This window comes from Galeopterus variegatus, unplaced genomic scaffold (assembly GCF_000696425.1).
Source record: "Galeopterus variegatus unplaced genomic scaffold, G_variegatus-3.0.2 Scaffold2593, whole genome shotgun sequence".
NCBI lineage: Eukaryota > Metazoa > Chordata > Mammalia > Dermoptera > Cynocephalidae > Galeopterus > Galeopterus variegatus.
Window position 1 is genome coordinate 64,894 of NW_007728704.1, and position 20,393 is coordinate 85,286.

General features: G+C 33.5%; 1 protein-coding gene across 1 annotated transcript in view; it reads left to right on the forward strand.

Moving 5' to 3' along the window:
- The window catches only part of LOC103598376 (protein unc-13 homolog C-like), a gene marked incomplete at both ends in the record, with an annotated part of 259,099 nt that overhangs the window by 63,901 nt on the left and 174,805 nt on the right, over window positions 1-20,393 (forward strand). Inside the window, one exon of the mRNA XM_008582367.1 lies at window positions 17,536-17,621. Coding sequence (XP_008580589.1) covers window positions 17,536-17,621 — 86 coding nt within the window. The remainder of the gene's footprint in view (window positions 1-17,535; window positions 17,622-20,393) is intronic.

Consider the following 20,393-nt stretch of genomic DNA (forward strand, 5'->3'; position numbering starts at 1 on the left):
GGATGATAAGAAAATATGCCAAGCATACTCCAGTCGTTCAACAAGAGACCTTCCATGAGTTTGATTCACTTGCTGCTCTGCCCCATGGCAATGGTAATAAAGAATAATGAGCACTGAACCTGGAGTTTTGTGTCTGAATTCTGATTCTACCCTGATGTGTAAGTAGGTGGGAATCAGACCTATCACCAGTATTGCTGCAAAGATTAAATGAGATTGAAACATAGAGCACCTGGATCTCAACACTTTCACTAAATTGGATTTCTACACTTGAAGAATAGTCACTATCTTGATGCTGACACAGATGAAATATTTTCTTTAAATCTGAAAATATTTGAGTTATTAGTGAATGGGCATAATAATCTGTTCACTAAGGGTTTTTATTATAATGAAAAAAATACGTAATTGAGAAAAGAAGCTTACAACCTTCCCTGGATGCAACCTTTCTGTGATCACCTTATTAGTAACTGGATCTATAAATATTTTGGAACCCAAGAAAAGTGGCATTTCTATCAGTTATGTGTAATAAAATTCTTCATAGATGTTTCTCCTTTTGATTTACCCTAGTTACAAGAATATCATCTTATTGACTACTGCTCAAAGTCCTAATTTCTCTAGAGAACAATGCCGTCAACAAACATTATCAAGTTTAGATAAAATAAACCTTTGTAGTTTTAATGAATCTGGTTGAAAGACAGGTGAAACAGTTCAACATATATTACTGAGCTGAGAAGCTGTGGAATTTGATTGACAGTTTAAAATTACATTAACCTTGTCTTACGCTGTTTATTAAGTGTTTAAAGTAAAAATTTCATTTCTTTATTAAACATAGGACATTTCTGGTTACCTACTTGCTCTCTATTAAGCTTTCGTAGTTTATGTCTTTCAAAGTGTTTTTCCATTTAATGTAAGTGTTTTCCTATCATATATCTACTCATTCCATTCTCTTCTTATCTTTTTAAATTAATCGTTTATTTTTATTTATATATATTTATGGGGTACAGAGTTGACTATCAGTATTTGTTTACAGTATGTGATGATCAAACCAATATTAGAATGTTCATCATTACAAATCATTATTACTTTTTGTGTCCCTTGCCCAATTACTCCCTATCCCTCTCCAGCTTCCCCTTTCTCTCCTCTAGTAACTATAAGTCTGTTCTCTCCTTCTAAAAGTTCAGCATTTTATTATGGTTTTTCCTTCTTTCTTTCTTAGCTCCCACTTATGAGTGAGGACATGCAGTATTTCCCTTTCTGTTCCTGGCTTATTTCACTTAACATAATTTTCACCAAGATCATCCATGTTGCTGTGAATGGCAGAATTTCATTCTTTTCATGGCTGAGTAGTATTCTATTGTGTATATATACCACATTTACCTTACCCAGTTTTGTGTCAATAGACATTAGGTTGGTTCCATATCTTGGCTATTGTAAACAGAGCTGTGATGAACACGGGAGTGCAGGTATCCCTTTAACATGATGATTTCCATTCCTTTGGGTATATACCTGGAAGTGGGATTGCTGGATTGCATGGTAGTTCTATCTGTAGTTGACTGAGAAATCTCCATACTATTTTCCATAGTGGCTGTATTAGTTTACAGTCCCACTAACAGTGTGGAAGAGTTCCCTTTTCTCCACATCCTCACCAGCATTTGTTATTCTGATTTTTTTGATAACAGTGTCTAGCTGGGGTGAAATGATATCTCAGTGCAGTTTTGATTTGCATTTCCCTGATGATTAGTGATGTTGAGCATTTTTTCATGTTCCTAGTGGCCTTTATATGTCTTCCTTGGAAAAGTGTCTGTTCAGCTCCTTTGCCCATTTTTTAATTGGGTTACTTGGTTTTTTACTGTGAAGTTGAGTTCCTTGTATATTGTGGATATTAATCCCTTGTTGGATGTATGGTTTGCAAATACTCTCTCCCATTCCATAGGTTCTCTTTTCACTTTGTTGATTGTTTCCTTTACTATGCAGAAGCTTTTAGTTTGATATAATTCCATTTGTTTATTTTCTTCTGTTGCTTGTGCTTTGGGGGTCTTATTCATAAAATCTTTACCCAGTCCCATGTCCTGCAGTCTTTTCCCTATGTTTTCTTCTAAGAGTTTTATAGTTTCAAGTCTTATACTTAAGTCTTTAATCCGTTTTGAGTTGATTTTGGTATATGGTGAGAGGTATGGGTCTGGTTTTAATCTTCTACACATGGATATCCAGTTTTCCCAGCACCATTTACTGATGATGCTGTCTTTTCCCAAATATATGTTCTTGATACCTTTGTCAAAGATCAGTTGGCTGTAGGTTCCTGGGTTGATTCCTGGGTCCTCTCAGGAGAGTCCCCCAGTCTTTTGGGGACTTTTATTATCTGTTTAATGTTCATAAAATCTGAAGTGATTTCCCCTCTCTCTTTCTTAATATTGATATTTTCTGTCTTCTCTCTTTTTTCTCTTCTAACTGGCTAGACATTTATAAATTTTATTTGTCTTTTGAAAAAACAACCCAGCATTTTGTTTTATTAAATTTCTAAATTGTTTTTGGTTTAAAATTGATTTCTTCTCTTTTATTTATTATTGTCTTTTACTTATTATTGTATTTCTTCTCTTTTATTTATTATTGTCTTTTACTTATTATTGTCTTTATTATTGTATTTCTTCTCTTTTACGTATTTTTGTATTATTATTGTGGAAATATAACTGTTAAGTGGTGATAGCAGTAATCCAGTGAGAAGACATGACAGCCTTGTATAAGATGATGGGGAGTTAGGGTGAGACTTGTGAAATATTAAGAACATAAATCAAGAGGTTTTTTTTTTTTTTACCAACTGCATTGAATGGAGTGTTAAGGAAGAAGGTAGAGACAATAAAAATTCTACATTTATAGTTAATTGAGTCTCTCAGCCCTATAACCAAAGTTGCATAACTAACCCAGTACAGCAGTTAGATTGCTGTTGAAGTGTAAAAGGATGCTTCAATTTGAATTCACAGGATCTAAGTTAAAAGTTCAGTTTCTACAAGCAATTAGTTCTACAAATCTAGGGTTTACGGTGGGGAGAACTGATAGCCAGAAAATCCAAGATCTGTGCTGAAAAGCTACCTGACTCTAAAGGTATAAAAGAAAAGTAATTTTGAAAAATTTTACTCATGTTAATTATAGCCATTTGAAATTTAAAAGGGATTAGGTATTTTTCTGAAAATTCCTAAAATAATACATTATATAGTGAGAATGAGAATATTTTTCTCAGTGCACAAGAATACTGTTACAAGAATGCTTTACCAAGAATTGTTCTAATTCGGGCCGCCCAGTGGCGCACTGCTACAGTGCGCCGCTTGGGAGCATGGCGGCGCTCCCGCCGAGGGTNTGTTTTTGGTTTAAAATTGATTTCTTCTCTTTTATTTATTATTGTCTTTTACTTATTATTGTATTTCTTCTCTTTTACGTATTTTTGTATTATTATTGTGGAAATATAACTGTTAAGTGGTGATAGCAGTAATCCAGTGAGAAGACATGACAGCCTTGTATAAGATGATGGGGAGTTAGGGTGAGACTTGTGAAATATTAAGAACATAAATCAAGAGGTTTTTTTTTTTTTTACCAACTGCATTGAATGGAGTGTTAAGGAAGAAGGTAGAGACAATAAAAATTCTACATTTATAGTTAATTGAGTCTCTCAGCCCTATAACCAAAGTTGCATAACTAACCCAGTACAGCAGTTAGATTGCTGTTGAAGTGTAAAAGGATGCTTCAATTTGAATTCACAGGATCTAAGTTAAAAGTTCAGTTTCTACAAGCAATTAGTTCTACAAATCTAGGGTTTACGGTGGGGAGAACTGATAGCCAGAAAATCCAAGATCTGTGCTGAAAAGCTACCTGACTCTAAAGGTATAAAAGAAAAGTAATTTTGAAAAATTTTACTCATGTTAATTATAGCCATTTGAAATTTAAAAGGGATTAGGTATTTTTCTGAAAATTCCTAAAATAATACATTATATAGTGAGAATGAGAATATTTTTCTCAGTGCACAAGAATACTGTTACAAGAATGCTTTACCAAGAATTGTTCTAATTCGGGCCGCCCAGTGGCGCACTGCTACAGTGCGCCGCTTGGGAGCATGGCGGCGCTCCCGCCGAGGGTTCGGATCCCACATACAGACCGGTTCCCGCTCACTGGCTGAGCGAGGTGCGGCCGCAACACCGAGGGTTGCGATCCCGTTGCCGGTCCCGGTCCAGTACGGGCGCGACACTGAGGGTTGCGATCCGTTGCCGGACATGAAAAAAGACAAAAAGGAAAAAAAAAAAGAATTGTTCTAATTCAAACACTTATGAAGATTTCAATTTTCTACCTCCCTGACTGCAATCATATCACAGAGGAAAGAAAATGTTGATCTTGGATTTTTAAGGATTTGTTATGCTTTCTAGAAGATTTAGGCATAACTGGATATTTATGTATTATAAATATCATTATCATATAGGAAACTATTGGAAATTAACTTGAGCCAGGCACGGTATTAAGCATTTTTAGTTTGTTTAATTTAATACTAAATTTAATTCTAATGACATAAAAGCCAATAACATCCCCAAATTACAGATGATAAAACTGAAACACAGAGGGGACTAAGTAACTTTCCCATGACTACATATCTTGTAAGAAGCAGAGTTATCTGAACTCAGTAAATTCTGTTGATTGTTTGTCCCAGGTACATTACATAAAATTGGGGATTAATAAAATTGGGAATGAATCTAAGTTAACTATTGAAATTGTCTTTAAAAAGCTGATTTCAAATGTTAACCTGGATTCATCCCCAATTTTATTTTTCACATTAGAATTAAATATATTCTTAAAGACCTGAGTTGTTAAAATAATGCCTTAGATTGTAAATAAAATAAAGAGAAAATGAAAGAATAACAGGGCGATTGGCTTTCAATGGCATTGATCAATTTGTCTGATTCAAGAGAACCTAAGTACAAAAGGAAAAAATTATCACCAAAAGAAGTGTTTAATTAGATGAGTTCACACTCCAAGTGCATAAGCTGATTTTCACTCTTAACTGCAATGTTATAAGTTTTAGTTTTCCTTTAATACAGCTTTAACTTGTAAGACTAGTTTATAATTTACTAGTAGTGTCCTGCTTAAAAAAAAAAAAAAAAAACATTCTTCTTGGCTGTTCTTTCTGCTCGTTAGTGCAGTTAATTGCAATAATGCATGTCAAGTTTTCTTAAATGCAGAACATATTAACAGAAGTTTAATTTTTTTCTATAATGTTAGAAGAGCACAGCAAATTAAATGTCTCTTGAACTCTAGCTATAAGGCAGTTTCAGTTGCATACATGTTAGGCAATAACACAGAACCAGTGCTTACTCATTTGTCACAATTAACGCAGTTTTCTTCAAAGGTAAACTTTGCATATCAAAATAATACTTCACATTTAACGGATTCTAATTTTATCTGTGACTATGAATTAGTATTATCAAATTTGGCAGGAGTAGATTATGTTTTCCTTATTTCACTGATAGATTTGCAAGATACTAAATTGGGTTATTAAATTGCTATGTATCATAAGATTCAAAGTTTAAAACATTTATCCTTTGTATTCATTGCTGCAAATTGCTATTTGCATAATGGTGGAATGAATCAATTATGTCATTAAACCTCCTTTATAAATGATAGGTTAAGTTAAGCTATGACTGCATTGAAAATGAAGAAGAGGTGAAGCTATTAATTAGAGAATTTAATTTGTGTACAAAGAAACCTCACGAATTTAGACTAGTATGAGAAGGACCAACTTAAATATATATATATATTTATTTATATATTCATATATATATTTATATGAATATATATATATGATGCGATGTGAATATTTAATGTACATATTCATGTATACTTANGGTATTAAGCATTTTTAGTTTGTTTAATTTAATACTAAATTTAATTCTAATGACATAAAAGCCAATAACATCCCCAAATTACAGATGATAAAACTGAAACACAGAGGGGACTAAGTAACTTTCCCATGACTACATATCTTGTAAGAAGCAGAGTTATCTGAACTCAGTAAATTCTGTTGATTGTTTGTCCCAGGTACATTACATAAAATTGGGGATTAATAAAATTGGGAATGAATCTAAGTTAACTATTGAAATTGTCTTTAAAAAGCTGATTTCAAATGTTAACCTGGATTCATCCCCAATTTTATTTTTCACATTAGAATTAAATATATTCTTAAAGACCTGAGTTGTTAAAATAATGCCTTAGATTGTAAATAAAATAAAGAGAAAATGAAAGAATAACAGGGCGATTGGCTTTCAATGGCATTGATCAATTTGTCTGATTCAAGAGAACCTAAGTACAAAAGGAAAAAATTATCACCAAAAGAAGTGTTTAATTAGATGAGTTCACACTCCAAGTGCATAAGCTGATTTTCACTCTTAACTGCAATGTTATAAGTTTTAGTTTTCCTTTAATACAGCTTTAACTTGTAAGACTAGTTTATAATTTACTAGTAGTGTCCTGCTTAAAAAAAAAAAAAAAAAACATTCTTCTTGGCTGTTCTTTCTGCTCGTTAGTGCAGTTAATTGCAATAATGCATGTCAAGTTTTCTTAAATGCAGAACATATTAACAGAAGTTTAATTTTTTTCTATAATGTTAGAAGAGCACAGCAAATTAAATGTCTCTTGAACTCTAGCTATAAGGCAGTTTCAGTTGCATACATGTTAGGCAATAACACAGAACCAGTGCTTACTCATTTGTCACAATTAACGCAGTTTTCTTCAAAGGTAAACTTTGCATATCAAAATAATACTTCACATTTAACGGATTCTAATTTTATCTGTGACTATGAATTAGTATTATCAAATTTGGCAGGAGTAGATTATGTTTTCCTTATTTCACTGATAGATTTGCAAGATACTAAATTGGGTTATTAAATTGCTATGTATCATAAGATTCAAAGTTTAAAACATTTATCCTTTGTATTCATTGCTGCAAATTGCTATTTGCATAATGGTGGAATGAATCAATTATGTCATTAAACCTCCTTTATAAATGATAGGTTAAGTTAAGCTATGACTGCATTGAAAATGAAGAAGAGGTGAAGCTATTAATTAGAGAATTTAATTTGTGTACAAAGAAACCTCACGAATTTAGACTAGTATGAGAAGGACCAACTTAAATATATATATATATTTATTTATATATTCATATATATATTTATATGAATATATATATATATATGATGCGATGTGAATATTTAATGTACATATTCATGTATACTTGTTAAATATATATATATATTTATTTATATATTCATATATATATTTATATGAATATATATATATGATGCGATGTGAATATTTAATGTACATATTCATGTATACTTGTTTCAACTTTTAAGTACATATGATAATTCCCATAAGGTTAGAAAACGATTATGGAAAGTTAAAATTTTTTTCAGTCCTGCTTCTATTGTAGTTTGGAATTTATTTGTGCTTAGTATATGAATCGTTAGTGTATAGCTCAGGATTTCTGAAGTTTGTGAGAGCAGTTTACCCCTGTGAGTACATAAAAGATTTCCTCTGCAGTCAAGTTTATTGCTATTAATCTTAACAAATTTTCTTTTTTCCTGGAGACTAAAAACAAGCAAATAAATAAGAAAGTTTCCTTCAGCATCTGTGATAATCTTTTTCACCTTAGAAATCAATGGAATCTATATAATATTTCCTGTAGCCCTCTTTATAGCTAGAATTTTGTTATCAGCAGCAGAAATCAATGGAATCTATGTAATTTTTTCCCTGTAGTTCTCATTTGTAGTTAGAACTTTATCAGCAGCAGGCATTTACTAAGCACTCACTATGCCAGTGACTATGCAAAGTATTTACCTGTAAAATTTCATTTAATCCTCACAACAGCCCTGGAAAAAGCCCCAAGTTACACAATTATTATCATCCCCATTTGATGGATGAGGAAATTGAGTTTTAAAGAGCTTACTTACTGCTTCACTGGGTAAATTAGTTAAATGGCACAGGAGAAATAAAATCTGTATTTTGGATGGCATTGAAATTTAACTAGTACATTATATTGCTTACATTCTGCAGAGGAAATAGCCAAAAATATGTTAAATTCTGGAAAATAAGCCTCTAGCAAATATGCAGATTGGTATAGACTTCTTAGATAGCCCAAAGAAGAGGCAGAGTATGCAACTGTGGAGTGTGTTGGAAGAAAACAATCCTTCCTTTAAAATTATGACTTGGTATTGGTAGTACAGCATAGATAAAGCATATAAAATTTGGTGCCAGTGTGATATATTATAAACATATGATGGAAATTTAGACACAGTACAAAAAAAACACTATTATGGAAATATAATTATGTTGTGGCCCTTAAAAATTGGAAACTTAAAATCTTGCCTGTAGATACTTAATACTTGATAAAAATCTATGTTATAAGAAAAATTGGTGTCTCTACTCTCACTCCAAGCACTGATTCATGTGCTGTATTTTGATAATAATTGTGATTTTTCCCCTTTTTTTCATAAAGTTGGAAGGAGTAAAGAAATTGTTTTGGCAACTATTAAATTTGCACATATAGTCACCTGTTTATATTATGGCTTCTAGGATTGTTTAAATCATGTGGAAAGATTATTTAAACATAATTAATATTATTTGGTAGTGAAGAGACACTAGGTGAGAGGAGTGCAATGAAGAGAAAATATCTTTTCTTTCTGTCCTCCTGACTTTTTGGCTGGGGCTCCTGTAACAAAGGACAGATTAACAAGAAAAAAAGCATAGAAATTTATTTAATGTAGGTTTTATGTGACAAGAGAGTTTTCATAAGGAAACGAAGACCCGAAGAAGTGGTTAAACCTGAGAGTTTTCCACACTAGGTCTGATAGAGATCGGAGAGTTGTAGAGAAATGTGATATAACAAAAAAAGTATGAAATAACTGTAGTAAACTGAGGGAAACAGCAAGACCTGTACCTTTGGGTTCCTCTCAGCATCCCTGTGTCTTTAAAGATGAAGATCATCCTCTCCTCTTGGCATAGGGACACCACATTTCACAATGAGAGTCTTATGACCTCCTTTAGACAAAGGTCAGAAAATCCTTCCTAGGTTTTACAGCCTGCTTCAGGGGGAAAGTCAGGTTTTATGAACTGCCATTTCTCAAATTCCTTCAGTTTAAAATATTCAATATGCCAAGGTGCCATATTTTGGGGTGTCCTGAACCCTCTAAGAAGAAATGTTTTATAATGCTAGGCAAAATAGGCTAAAGAGAAAAATGTCCCTATTGTTTGTATCAGTTCTGAACTTTAAAGCAAATGTGAATAAAATCATACTAGTTAAGTTAAATCCTGTGCGAAGAGTAAATTATGGAAGTTACACGGCACAAATCACCAATGCTATCAGTAACTTTTAATATTAAGTGAGTTACAATCCAGTTTACAGTCACTGTGCATGTTTCTCTGCCCTTTTCCTTCACAGCTAATTCATCATTGCTGATTCTGCCTTGAGTTCAAAAGAAGACTTTAGAGGGAGGTTATATTGGGGTTGTGCTTTAAAGGAAGAAAAAGTAGTTATGGTCAAATAGAAATTGAGGAGTAGAGAGAACAGGAAGGGGAGAAATGATCAGAAGATATGGGACATCAGATGTAGAGAAATCCTAAGTGTTTGGGTGACTACAGCATCCATCATAAGTGCTGGGAATGGAGAAGGAAGAAGCAAAGTTAGAGCCAGATGTTCAGAGCCAGGACAGTCGCATTAGTGAGTTGAAACTTTTATATACTGATGAATGGATGACAAGCAATTGATGGTTTAAAAGCAGTGGTTTGAAATATTATGATCTATATTTTTAAAAAGTAAGTTAGGTGGGAATATAGAGGACATATTGGAAAAGGAAGAAATGCAGGCAGAGAAATAAACTAATAGGCCCATGCACTTCTTGAGGCAAGTGAAGATAAACACTTGAATTAGGGATGTGACAGGAGGAGTTGGGAAGAGACAGGCATATTCCTTGGGTACGCCAATGGAATAATCCTCAGGAGCATGGAAAGGAGGGGATGCTGTGGATGGTGCCAGAGGTTGATGCCTGTGGTAGCTATCTAGAGTCACGGGCTAAATAGTGATGTCTTTTATTTAACTAGGATATAAGGAAGAAAGAGGGAAGCACTTCCAAATACACCAACATTACCATAGAAAGATAGTAAAGAGAAATAAAAATACAGACTTCAGAAAAACCTGTTTAACTATTAAATAAATAAATTGCTTTTTTTTATTATTAATCATGGGCTATCTATTATCTCCATAGATAATTGTAGGAACAATAGAAGTTGAAACCAGCATATCATAATATATTATAAGGGAGCAAAACTTCTTCTAAAACCGATCAGAATGATATCTCAGACCCCAAAGATTGTTTTCTCTTTAAAAGTACAGTTTAGCGGGCCGAGCCCGTGTCGCACTCAAGAGAGTGCGGCGCTGGGAGCGCAGCAGCACTCCCGCTGCGGGTTCGGATCCTATATAGGGGTGGCCGGTCACCAGCTCACTGGCTGAGCGCAGTGCGGCCAGTCTCAAAAAAAAAAAAGACATAAAAAATAAAAGTACAGTTTAGCAAAAAATAGACTTTGGAATTTAAATTTCAAGAGACTCTATTACACAAACTATGAAGCCAATAATTCAAACTGTAAATATTTTAAGGGAAAATCAATAGATTAATATAAAGAAGAAAAAAAATAGCTATAAAGACATTTTCAATGCTTGGGAATTTTTTTATTGTCATAAACAAAGAATGAAAAATAAGAATAATTAAGAATCATATACTCTATTTCTGATTCTATCATTGATTTGTTTCATGTTCTTAATCTCTAGTGTTCCTGAGTCTAAAATGAGGGTTATCAAAGTTACCTTTATATCTCTTCTAACTATTAAAAAAAATTATTCAATATTTGCTGTTTATTGGAGAGATCTCAAGGCTCAAATCCTGACTACCAGTTCCTCATTTGTAAAATGGGAATGATAACAACCAAATAGTAATTTAATGAGAAATAAATGAATATTATTCATCTTATAAAAGAATTTACATATATAGTAAAACTCCCATTGATTTTATTTCAAAAGGGAAATTTTAAAAAATTTTATGGTTACAAACATAATCACATTCAGCTTCACAGGACTGTATGAAGTAGAAAATAAAAGTTCTAATATTTATATATCATTTTTGTAAAGTAAATAAATAAAAACTAAAAATATGACTCACCCAACCTAAGCCTTACAAATTTTCAGTAGTTCAGTGTGTTTTCTTCCAGCTGATATTTTCTGCAAATATAAAGATAGAACTTTATTTAATAATGTTTATTTTAAATTGTATTTTTTAAAAATATGGGATTATATTACGTATGCTAATCTGTTATCTACTTTATTCACCTCACACTGCCTGATGGACATCTTTTTATGTTGATCCAGGCAAATCTTGCTCTTTTTAATAGCTGCATATAATTCTGTGGTATCATGTAATATCATAGTGATGCAGCCAGTAGGAGGCTCTCCCAGGGTGCAGAGCAGAGAAGGGGTGGGAGCAACATAGAAGGGGTGGGAGCAACTGGTATAGCATAAGAACTAAAGGCCTGCAAACAATTATTAGAAAACAGTGAGGAGATCAGGTTCAAAAAAGGCCTGAATTTTCATAAATATTTTTATGGTTTCCAGTCTAGTAAGTAAAAAATTTCACTCTTATTTTAATTGAGATTTCTTTGATTACTAGAGAGGGTGAACAACTCTCTTCCTATGTTTATTAGGTTTTTGTATTTTTACTTTTTAAATTGTCCATTCATCTTATTAGCCATTTTTTCTTTCCTTTTTTCTATAGATTTGTAACAGGTTTTTTTTCATGTTAATAATATTATCCTTTGCCTTTTGTATAAATCATGTATATTTTTCCAGTGTGTTGTTTTTATTTTAAATGGCAGCTTGATTTTGGTTTAGGTTTTGCCGTGTTGAGGATTAACAGTAGTGTTGAGAACCTTAAACCAGTTTTTCAAGAATGAAAATCAAACTCAGTAGCGCTTATGCAATTGAGAAAACCCTGAGACTAACATCTTATTTTTAGATTCTGTGTTTTGAAGTTATCTTATTGAGGCTACTATATTAAAGAAAAAAAATATTTTAGAAGTCACTTTGAGAGTCTTTTCTTAGGTATTTGCAACCATTATTGGGATGCACAGCTTATCTCTTCCACCAATTAATTTTTATCCTTCTTCAGCAGTACACAAAAACTTACTTTCTTCAACTTACTTCTATGAATGACCACACCAGTGTATTCTTCTGCATTGTATAACTCTTAGCTTTATTGTGTTCAATAATTTGCACTTACTGCTGTAATATGTCCCCTTTAATTGTAAACCATATTTTTTGAAGTCACATTGACTCAAGATTAGAGAATAGAATAGAAAAACAGCCCCCCAGTATATCTTTACTGTTTTGTTCTCATGCTCTTTGGTCTAGCCCCTTAGCATCCTCTCAGCTACCGTTGACGTTTTCCTGTTCTCTGTGTGCCTGTTCTCTGCACTGGTCTTTTTCTGATCCCCTTTGATATCACAGAGGGCACCATCTCTTACAGCATACACCAAGTTTCCTATCATTGCTGGTGCTTAATATCAACAGTTCTGAATCCCTTGGTCCCAAAATTACTCATACTGCTGCTTTCCATTTCTGTGGAAGCCGCAGGAGTCATCCTTCTCTGAAAGTAAACTGCTGTCACAACCAGTGAGAGCCAATGATGAGTAGTTTTTGTTGTTTTTTTCAAAACTTGATACAGCAAAATCACCCTATGTCTCACAACCATCTCTGTCTTTCCACTCTGTAGTTTCCTTCATAGGATCTATCACAATTTCTAATTACATGTGTGTTTGCTTATTTTTTCTGGCCAATCCTACTAGATTTTAAACTTTAGAAGGGCAGAAACCATGTCTGTTTTATTTAGCAGTATGCAATCTGCCCTTAGCATAGTGCATGCACATGCTAGGCCTTCAATTAATAGCTACTTGTTAAACGACTATATGAACAAATGGCATTAGCAGTCATTTGTATTATATTACCTCCAAATTTATTACTTGTCAATTTATAATTTGGGGGCTGCTTTTTCTAAAACAAATAAAACATTAAAAACTTGATTGATGCTTTATGCATGCATGTCACCTTGAATTTATTTCTCTTTACTCTCCACCCAAATGTAACTATTACAATGGTTTTCATAATTTTTATCCCCATGAATTCCTTTTTCCTTTATGACTCATACACATCAGATATGTGCCAACCCGCTCCTCTTGAGGCATCAACTAATTTGAAAGCAAAGGCTGAGAGCCTAAGAAGCTACACAGAAGGCAACCGCTGAAAAGCTAAGAAACTGAGTACAGAAACAGGAGAAAAATTGAAACTCAGGCCTACAAAGTAGTGGGTCGTGGTAAACACCCCAAGCACACAGATATAGCGGGAAAGGTCTGGATCACAGGAGTAAGTGTGTATCAAATGTTGATCTGCTTTCAGTGGGCTCAGTCCCCTAACTGGGTTAAAGTCATATCTACAACCCTAAAACTCTACAGCCAGAAGAAAAATAAATCCTTCCTGGAGCGATACTAACATCATCCAGAGATTCACATTATATATACAATTTTTACATTCAAAAAGTCTTTCATTCAATTAAAAATAACTCGGCATTATAAGAGGTTACTATAATGGAATTTAGACTCATATGTTATCATAACTATAACTAATATATTTAAGAAATTAAATAACAAAATGAAGAAACTTGGTAGTAAACTAGAAAATACTAAAAGGATCAAACAGAAATTATAAAAACTGAAAACTACAAAAATATTAATAATAATATATGAATTTGACAGTAAGTTAGGTATAACTGAAGAGAGAAATAGTAAATGTGAAGATAATATCCAGAAGAAAATATCCAGAGTAAAGCTCAAGGAAACAAGAGATGGAAAATAAAGAATATAATATTTACCAAAATTAACTACACACGGGGTTGTAAAGCAAATCACAACAAATTTCACAAGACTGCAATCATTCATAATTTGTTCTTCAATCTTAGACTAATATAGCATAAAATAGCAACTACAAGATACTTAAAAAATCTCCAAGTAGTTGGAAGTTAAGAAATAAAGAATAAAATTATGAAATGCTTTCATTGGATTAATAATGAAACTATAATATCAATTTTTTTAGGATGTATCTAAAAGAGATTCCTTTAAAAAATATGCACCTTAAATACAAATGTTAAGAAAAAAAAGGCCAAAAATCAATCAGTACTTTTATTTTTTATGTCTTTTTTTTTTTTTTGAGACTGGCCGCACCGCGCTCAGCCAGTGAGCTGGTGACTGGCCACCCCTATATAGGATCCGAACCCTCAGCGGGAGTGCTGCTGCGCTCCCAGCGCCGCACTCTCTGAGAACCTTTCTTAAGAAGTTAGAAAAAAAACAACATACTAAACCCAAAGCAGAAAATAGGAAATAATGAAGAACAGAAATTGATGAAACAGAAGAGAAACACAGCTGTGTAATGACCACTAAAATTAAAATGTAGAATATTTTTATCACCCCCAAAGTTCCTTCATGCTCCTTTCTAGTCAATTGCTCTTCCCACTCTAAGCCTCTGGAAACCACTGTTATGTTTTTTGTTCCTATATTTTGCCTTTTTTTTCAGTAATATATTATAAATGGAATTAAACCATATGTGTGCTTAGAGTCTGGCTTCTTTCATTTAGAATAATTCATGTGCTATTCATCCACCCTGTTATATGATCAGTATTTATTCATTTGTATTGTTTAGTGGAATTCCGTTTTATGGATTTGTCACAGTTTATTTATCCTTTCATAAGCTGAAATAATTAATCATTAGCAGTTTTTGGTGGTTATGAAATAAGGCACATAAAGATTCATGTACAGCTTTTAGTATAAACACAAGTTTGCATTTCTCTTCGATAAATAACTAGGAATGAGACCGCTAGTAATATATATTTAACTTTATAAGAAATTGCCAAATTGTCTTCCAAAATGACTAATATTCTGCATTGTCGGAAACAATGTGCCAGAGTTCCAGCCCCTCTACATCCTTGTGTCTTTGCCAGCCCTGGTATTGTCAGGATTTTGTTTTTGTTTTGGGGGAATTTTTCTTTTAAGCTATTTTAATAGACATGTGGTGGTATCATACCATAATTTTAATTGTCAAGTACCTAATGATTAATGGTGTTGAACATACTTTCATGTGCTTATTTCCTATCTAATTTTCTCTTTTCTTAAGTGTCACTCAAATTATTTGCCTATTTTTTACTGGATAATTTTTTTTCTCTGTTATTGAGATTTGAGTGTAATTGGTATATTCTGGAAACAAATCCCTTTTCAAACATGTGCTTTGCAAACATTTTTTTCCCAGTCATAAATGATACTATTTTAATTTCAGTTTCCAATGGCTCATCACTAATACATAGAAATACATAACTTAGTAATTTGTGACCTTATATTTAGTAGCCTTTTTTTAGTAGTTTTTTGGATATTTTCTAAGCAGACAATCCAGGTGTTGGCAAATACAGAGTTTTATTTCTTCCTTTACTATCTATACACCTTTTGTTTCTTTTTTTTGCCTTTTTGCAGAATTTAGAAACTTTAGTACAATGTTTAATAGGAATTGTGAGAGTAAATATCCTTGCCTTGATCCTGATCTTAGTATAAGACTTAAATATGATATTAACAGTAAGTTCTTGTAGATTCTCTTTATAAGGTTTACTTTAATTCATAGTTTCCAAACGGTTTTTTTTTTTTTCTATCGTGAGTGAATGTTGAAGTTTGTCAAATACCTTTGCTTCATCTATTGAAATAATCATAAAATTTTTCTTCTTTAGTCTACTGATATGGTAAATTGCATTGATTCATTTTTGAATGTTAAACTAACTGCATTTTGGGGGATAAACCTCTCTTGGTCATGATTATTTTCCTTTTTACAATTGTGAGATTGAATTTGCTATTTTTTGTTGAAGATTTTGCATCTATGTTTTTGAGAGATATTATTCTGCAGTTTCTTTTTTGTGTAATGTCTTTGTTTTTTGCATCAGGGCACTGAAAAGTAAATTAATATGTTCTTATTTTATTATTGGTTCATTAAAATAATTAATCAGTGTTCCCCTTTTATGAGCTCAAAGCATTCTCATTATATCACATAACTTTGTTGCTGCATGTCTGTTACATAAAAATTAATATACTACAAATTATGTGATGTTAGTATCTATGCATAAAGGAAAGCTTTGAAATAAATTGTTTACCTAAGGTTATTTATATGTCAATAAGTTAAAATTTAATGTTTAAAACAAATTTGTATATATTCAGGTTGTATTAACTTGTTGATTATAATAAAGAGTCTGAGTTTAAATATTTGATAAATGTAAAGTTTCTGCATTTAAGTTTTAAAATATCAGCTTACATTATTAGACAAATAGATAGATGGCAATTGGTAAGGGACACTGATAAAACACACCCTGCTTTTGATGGATAGGTGGACCTGAATAGTTCTATGTGTGTCAACGATTCTTTCTTATTTGAGGTTGTATTGAAGTCATATTTACTTAGGTAACACTTTCTATCCCATACAGGATTATATACTACTCTTATATTACTCTTTTTTGATTTGGATCAAACAATAAAGATAAATGTGAGAGTTGTTTTTGTTCCCTGATATATAAATTTTTGTACGTGTGTGTGAGTGTTTAATGCATTATATGTATTTATGTATATTATATAATGTATAAATATATACATATTTTTTAGAACATAAAATACCTTCAGTCTTACATTATGGAGTGAGTGTACAGTGTAATGAAAGAACTTGTTCATCCTATTCACTGAGCTTGTATTACTAAGAGACTTATCAGGAAATTGAAAACACATGCAAACAGCACAGTCAGCAGCAGTAGGAATCTTATTTTTAGCCTAAGCTCGTTCAGTCTAAAACATAGACCTGCCTGTGACTTCTAGAGTTCTGATTAGTGGGTTTACCATGGGCCCTTTTACCAGAGGAAATGAGGAGTCTTTCTTGAAATAATTCTCTTTAAGCAAATAGAGAATAGAAGCGCTCAAGTTCGCTTCAAGGAAAACATCTAAGGGATGCATGTGAGGTGTGACTTCTTATTTTTGGTGTTATATTGATATCTTCTATTCAGCTTCATCTGACCTATCTTCATAATTGAGATCTTGAAAGATGAAGTGTTTGATAAAACTGAAGTGGCTCTTCAGACACACTCATCATAAGACATCCATTGTCACTAACATAATAAAGTCTATTTTTCCACCACTCAATATTTTTTTTTTATTACGACAGTCTGGTGTGTAGCTTTTTTCCCTACCTATGAAAGTTTACAAAGAGTAATTTTACAAATAAAAGTGTTTATGAACTATATAATAACTACTGTGATGTGTATATGTAAAATGAGGTATTTTGTTTTGTTTTTTAGGAATGTTCTTCTTTCTGATACACTAATGAGATGTGTTTGGTTTTAGATTTCCTCAAGAATTGAACATGGGAAAAATAAGTGCCGAAATTATGTGGACTCTTTTTGCTCTGGATATGAAATATGCATTAGAAGGTAATTACAAATATCTGTATTGAACTAGAATGCATGTTTTAGTTAAATTGTGATTTTGTGTTCTTGGGTATAAATGTAAGGAACTGATGCATTAAAACACTGATTACTGTGATTAGTTCACTTCCAAACTTATTTCCATATGGTAGGCAGATAAAGATCTCTAAGTACGTAAAAACCCTGAAGAAATATATACATTTTTAATCAGGTGGTCTATTTTGCAGTATCATAATAAGTATTTTACTTATGGTATAATGCTTAGATGCAGGAATATTTTATGGCAGTTCATTTATCAAAGCAGAACATATTGATGGAGTAAGTGAGTAGTATTAACCCAGATATTTGTCTACATGGACTTAGAAATAGCATTCATGGGCAAGCAGTTTAAAATCTGACCAAAGCTTACCCAAGGACAATGGCAAAGTGCTTTGCTAGAAACTCTACTCTCAATAAGTCCAAATAATGCAATGTAAAGCAAGAGAAATACAGCTGTAAGTTAAACACTTCTATAAATATTGTTTGGGCACCCATACTATGTTTAGAGTTAGGGATAGAAGCATAAGCCAGGTTTCTATCTTCTAGGAATACATAGCCTGGTAGAAAAATTTATTTGCACTTATTCAACAAATAGATATTGAGCCTATAGATACGAAATGACTATTGGTGCACTCAGTGTGGGGAATACAACAGTGAACAAGACTGCCATGGTCCTCTCCCTCAACAATATTATGGAGGAGAGCTGCAAGTTTGCAGACAGGTGCAATATAGAGTGATCAGGGCTAATGATAATAGAGTGTCTGGACGAGAAGCACCTACATCAGATTTGAGGCAAGGGGGCAAGGCAGTTTTTCCAAACGAACTTCCACTAAAGAAATGTCGTCTTAATGAAGACCCAAAAGAGAAGTAGGAGCAAGAGTAACTTTTGGTAGAGGGCAGAGTATTAACGATTAGAGTGCACATTTGAGAGGAGAGAACTGACCCAGTGAGCAAAGAGTAGCAAGAAATGAGTCTGGAGAAATTGGCAAGGACCAGCCCGCATACAGGGCCTTATGAGCCACAGTGAGAAGTTTGACTCTCTGCTAAGAGAAAGGAAGGATATTAAGAGTTTTTAGCAGAGGCATGTCTTGTTCAGGTTTGCAACTTAGAGAAAGCATTTTGACTGCAGTATGAAAGATAGGTTGGTAGGGTAAGAGTAGTTAAGAGTTTGTGCCCGTTGTGTCACTGTTTTTTAGCTTTGCTAAAATGTAAGCTTGCTGCCATGGGGCACAGAAGGAGCATTCACTCCCTATTTGGAAAAAAAACAAAACAAAACAAAGGTAGACAAGAGATTGCCCTGTCTGCTTTCCTGGCAAAGTCAGGGTTTCCCACCCACAAATAAAGAGGTTTATCTAATCTTTAAAATTACACCAGAACTGCTCAGAGATACAAACTCCTTATTCTGCAGTGAGATATTCCTTCTCCAGTGTATCAATGGCTCAGCCCACATCATTTTATACCAATTTATTTTGACCATTCCTTTGGGATCCAAAACTTCTCTTAATTCATACTGGAACCACTAGGCAAGTAAGTTTCTTCAGAGAGCATTGACTCCCCTAGGCCTGGCCCTGCTCTCCCCACCCTCCTTGAATGTCTATCAGACATCTCAAACTCCAGAGGATCAATACACTTTCTTAATCTCTGTCAAATATGCTTCTTCCCCCTGCTCCCTATTGCAGCTATTGGCACCACCATTCATCCAGTTACTTAAGCCAAGTGTGGAGGGGTTATCACGGATTCCTTTTTTGTCCTAACCACAAAGTCCATTTCTGTGTTAGGGCTTTTTTACCACCTTGTCTACTTCCTGAACTTCTCTCCACACTGATCTTCACGAGTAGCTGTGTAGAGCTCAGCTAATGTCACCCTCTCAGAGAGAATTTCCTTAACCATAGTATCTACAGTCACTGCCAGGAATAACTTTATTTTAATCACCTGCGTAGCAACAAATTATTATCTTTTATTCATTTATTTATGTTTGCTTGGTCATTTGATTGTTTACATGTCTTCCTCACCATAATGTAAATTTCTTGTCTTTGATTTTTACCAGCATACTTATATTGCCTAGAATGAGGCCTAGGAAATAGAAACTATTCAACAGCTACTCGTTGCATAAATAAATTAAAGACCTTACCAGTTAATCCCAACTCAATGGAGTAGTAGAAAGGGCAGTGGAGAAGACTTCCATTTATGATCTTCTTTTGCTGTGTGATCTTGGGAAAATTTGAAGAGGTCAACACCTTTGCATTTCATTGTCCTGACATATAAAATGAAAGGTTCTCATTGGATCAGTGGACTGGCAATGGGCAGAAAGGATCCTACTGCACTCCAGAGGAAGTGACTATGTGGGACCATTCTCCATGCATATTTGGTTGGGTAGAGCCTCTATCGTTGCTTACACAGAAACATTTGTGCAACTACTTAAATATTTTATTTTATCTTTACTTTAAAAATAAGTAGTAATGGGCCAGCCCGGTGGCGCACTGGAGAGTGCGCCGCCTGGGAGTGTGGTGGCGCTCCCGCCGAGGGTTCGGATCCCATGTGGAGACCGGTTCCTGCTCACTGGTTGAGCGCGGTGCGGGCGCAACACCGAGGGTTGCGATCCCATTGCTGGTCCCCAGTGAGGGCGCGACACCGAGGGTTGAGATCCCGTTACTGGTCAGTAAAAAAGACAAAAAGGAAAAAAAAAAAGGAGTAATTTTAGATAGACAGGTAAGTATAATATTCATGTGAAGAAATATA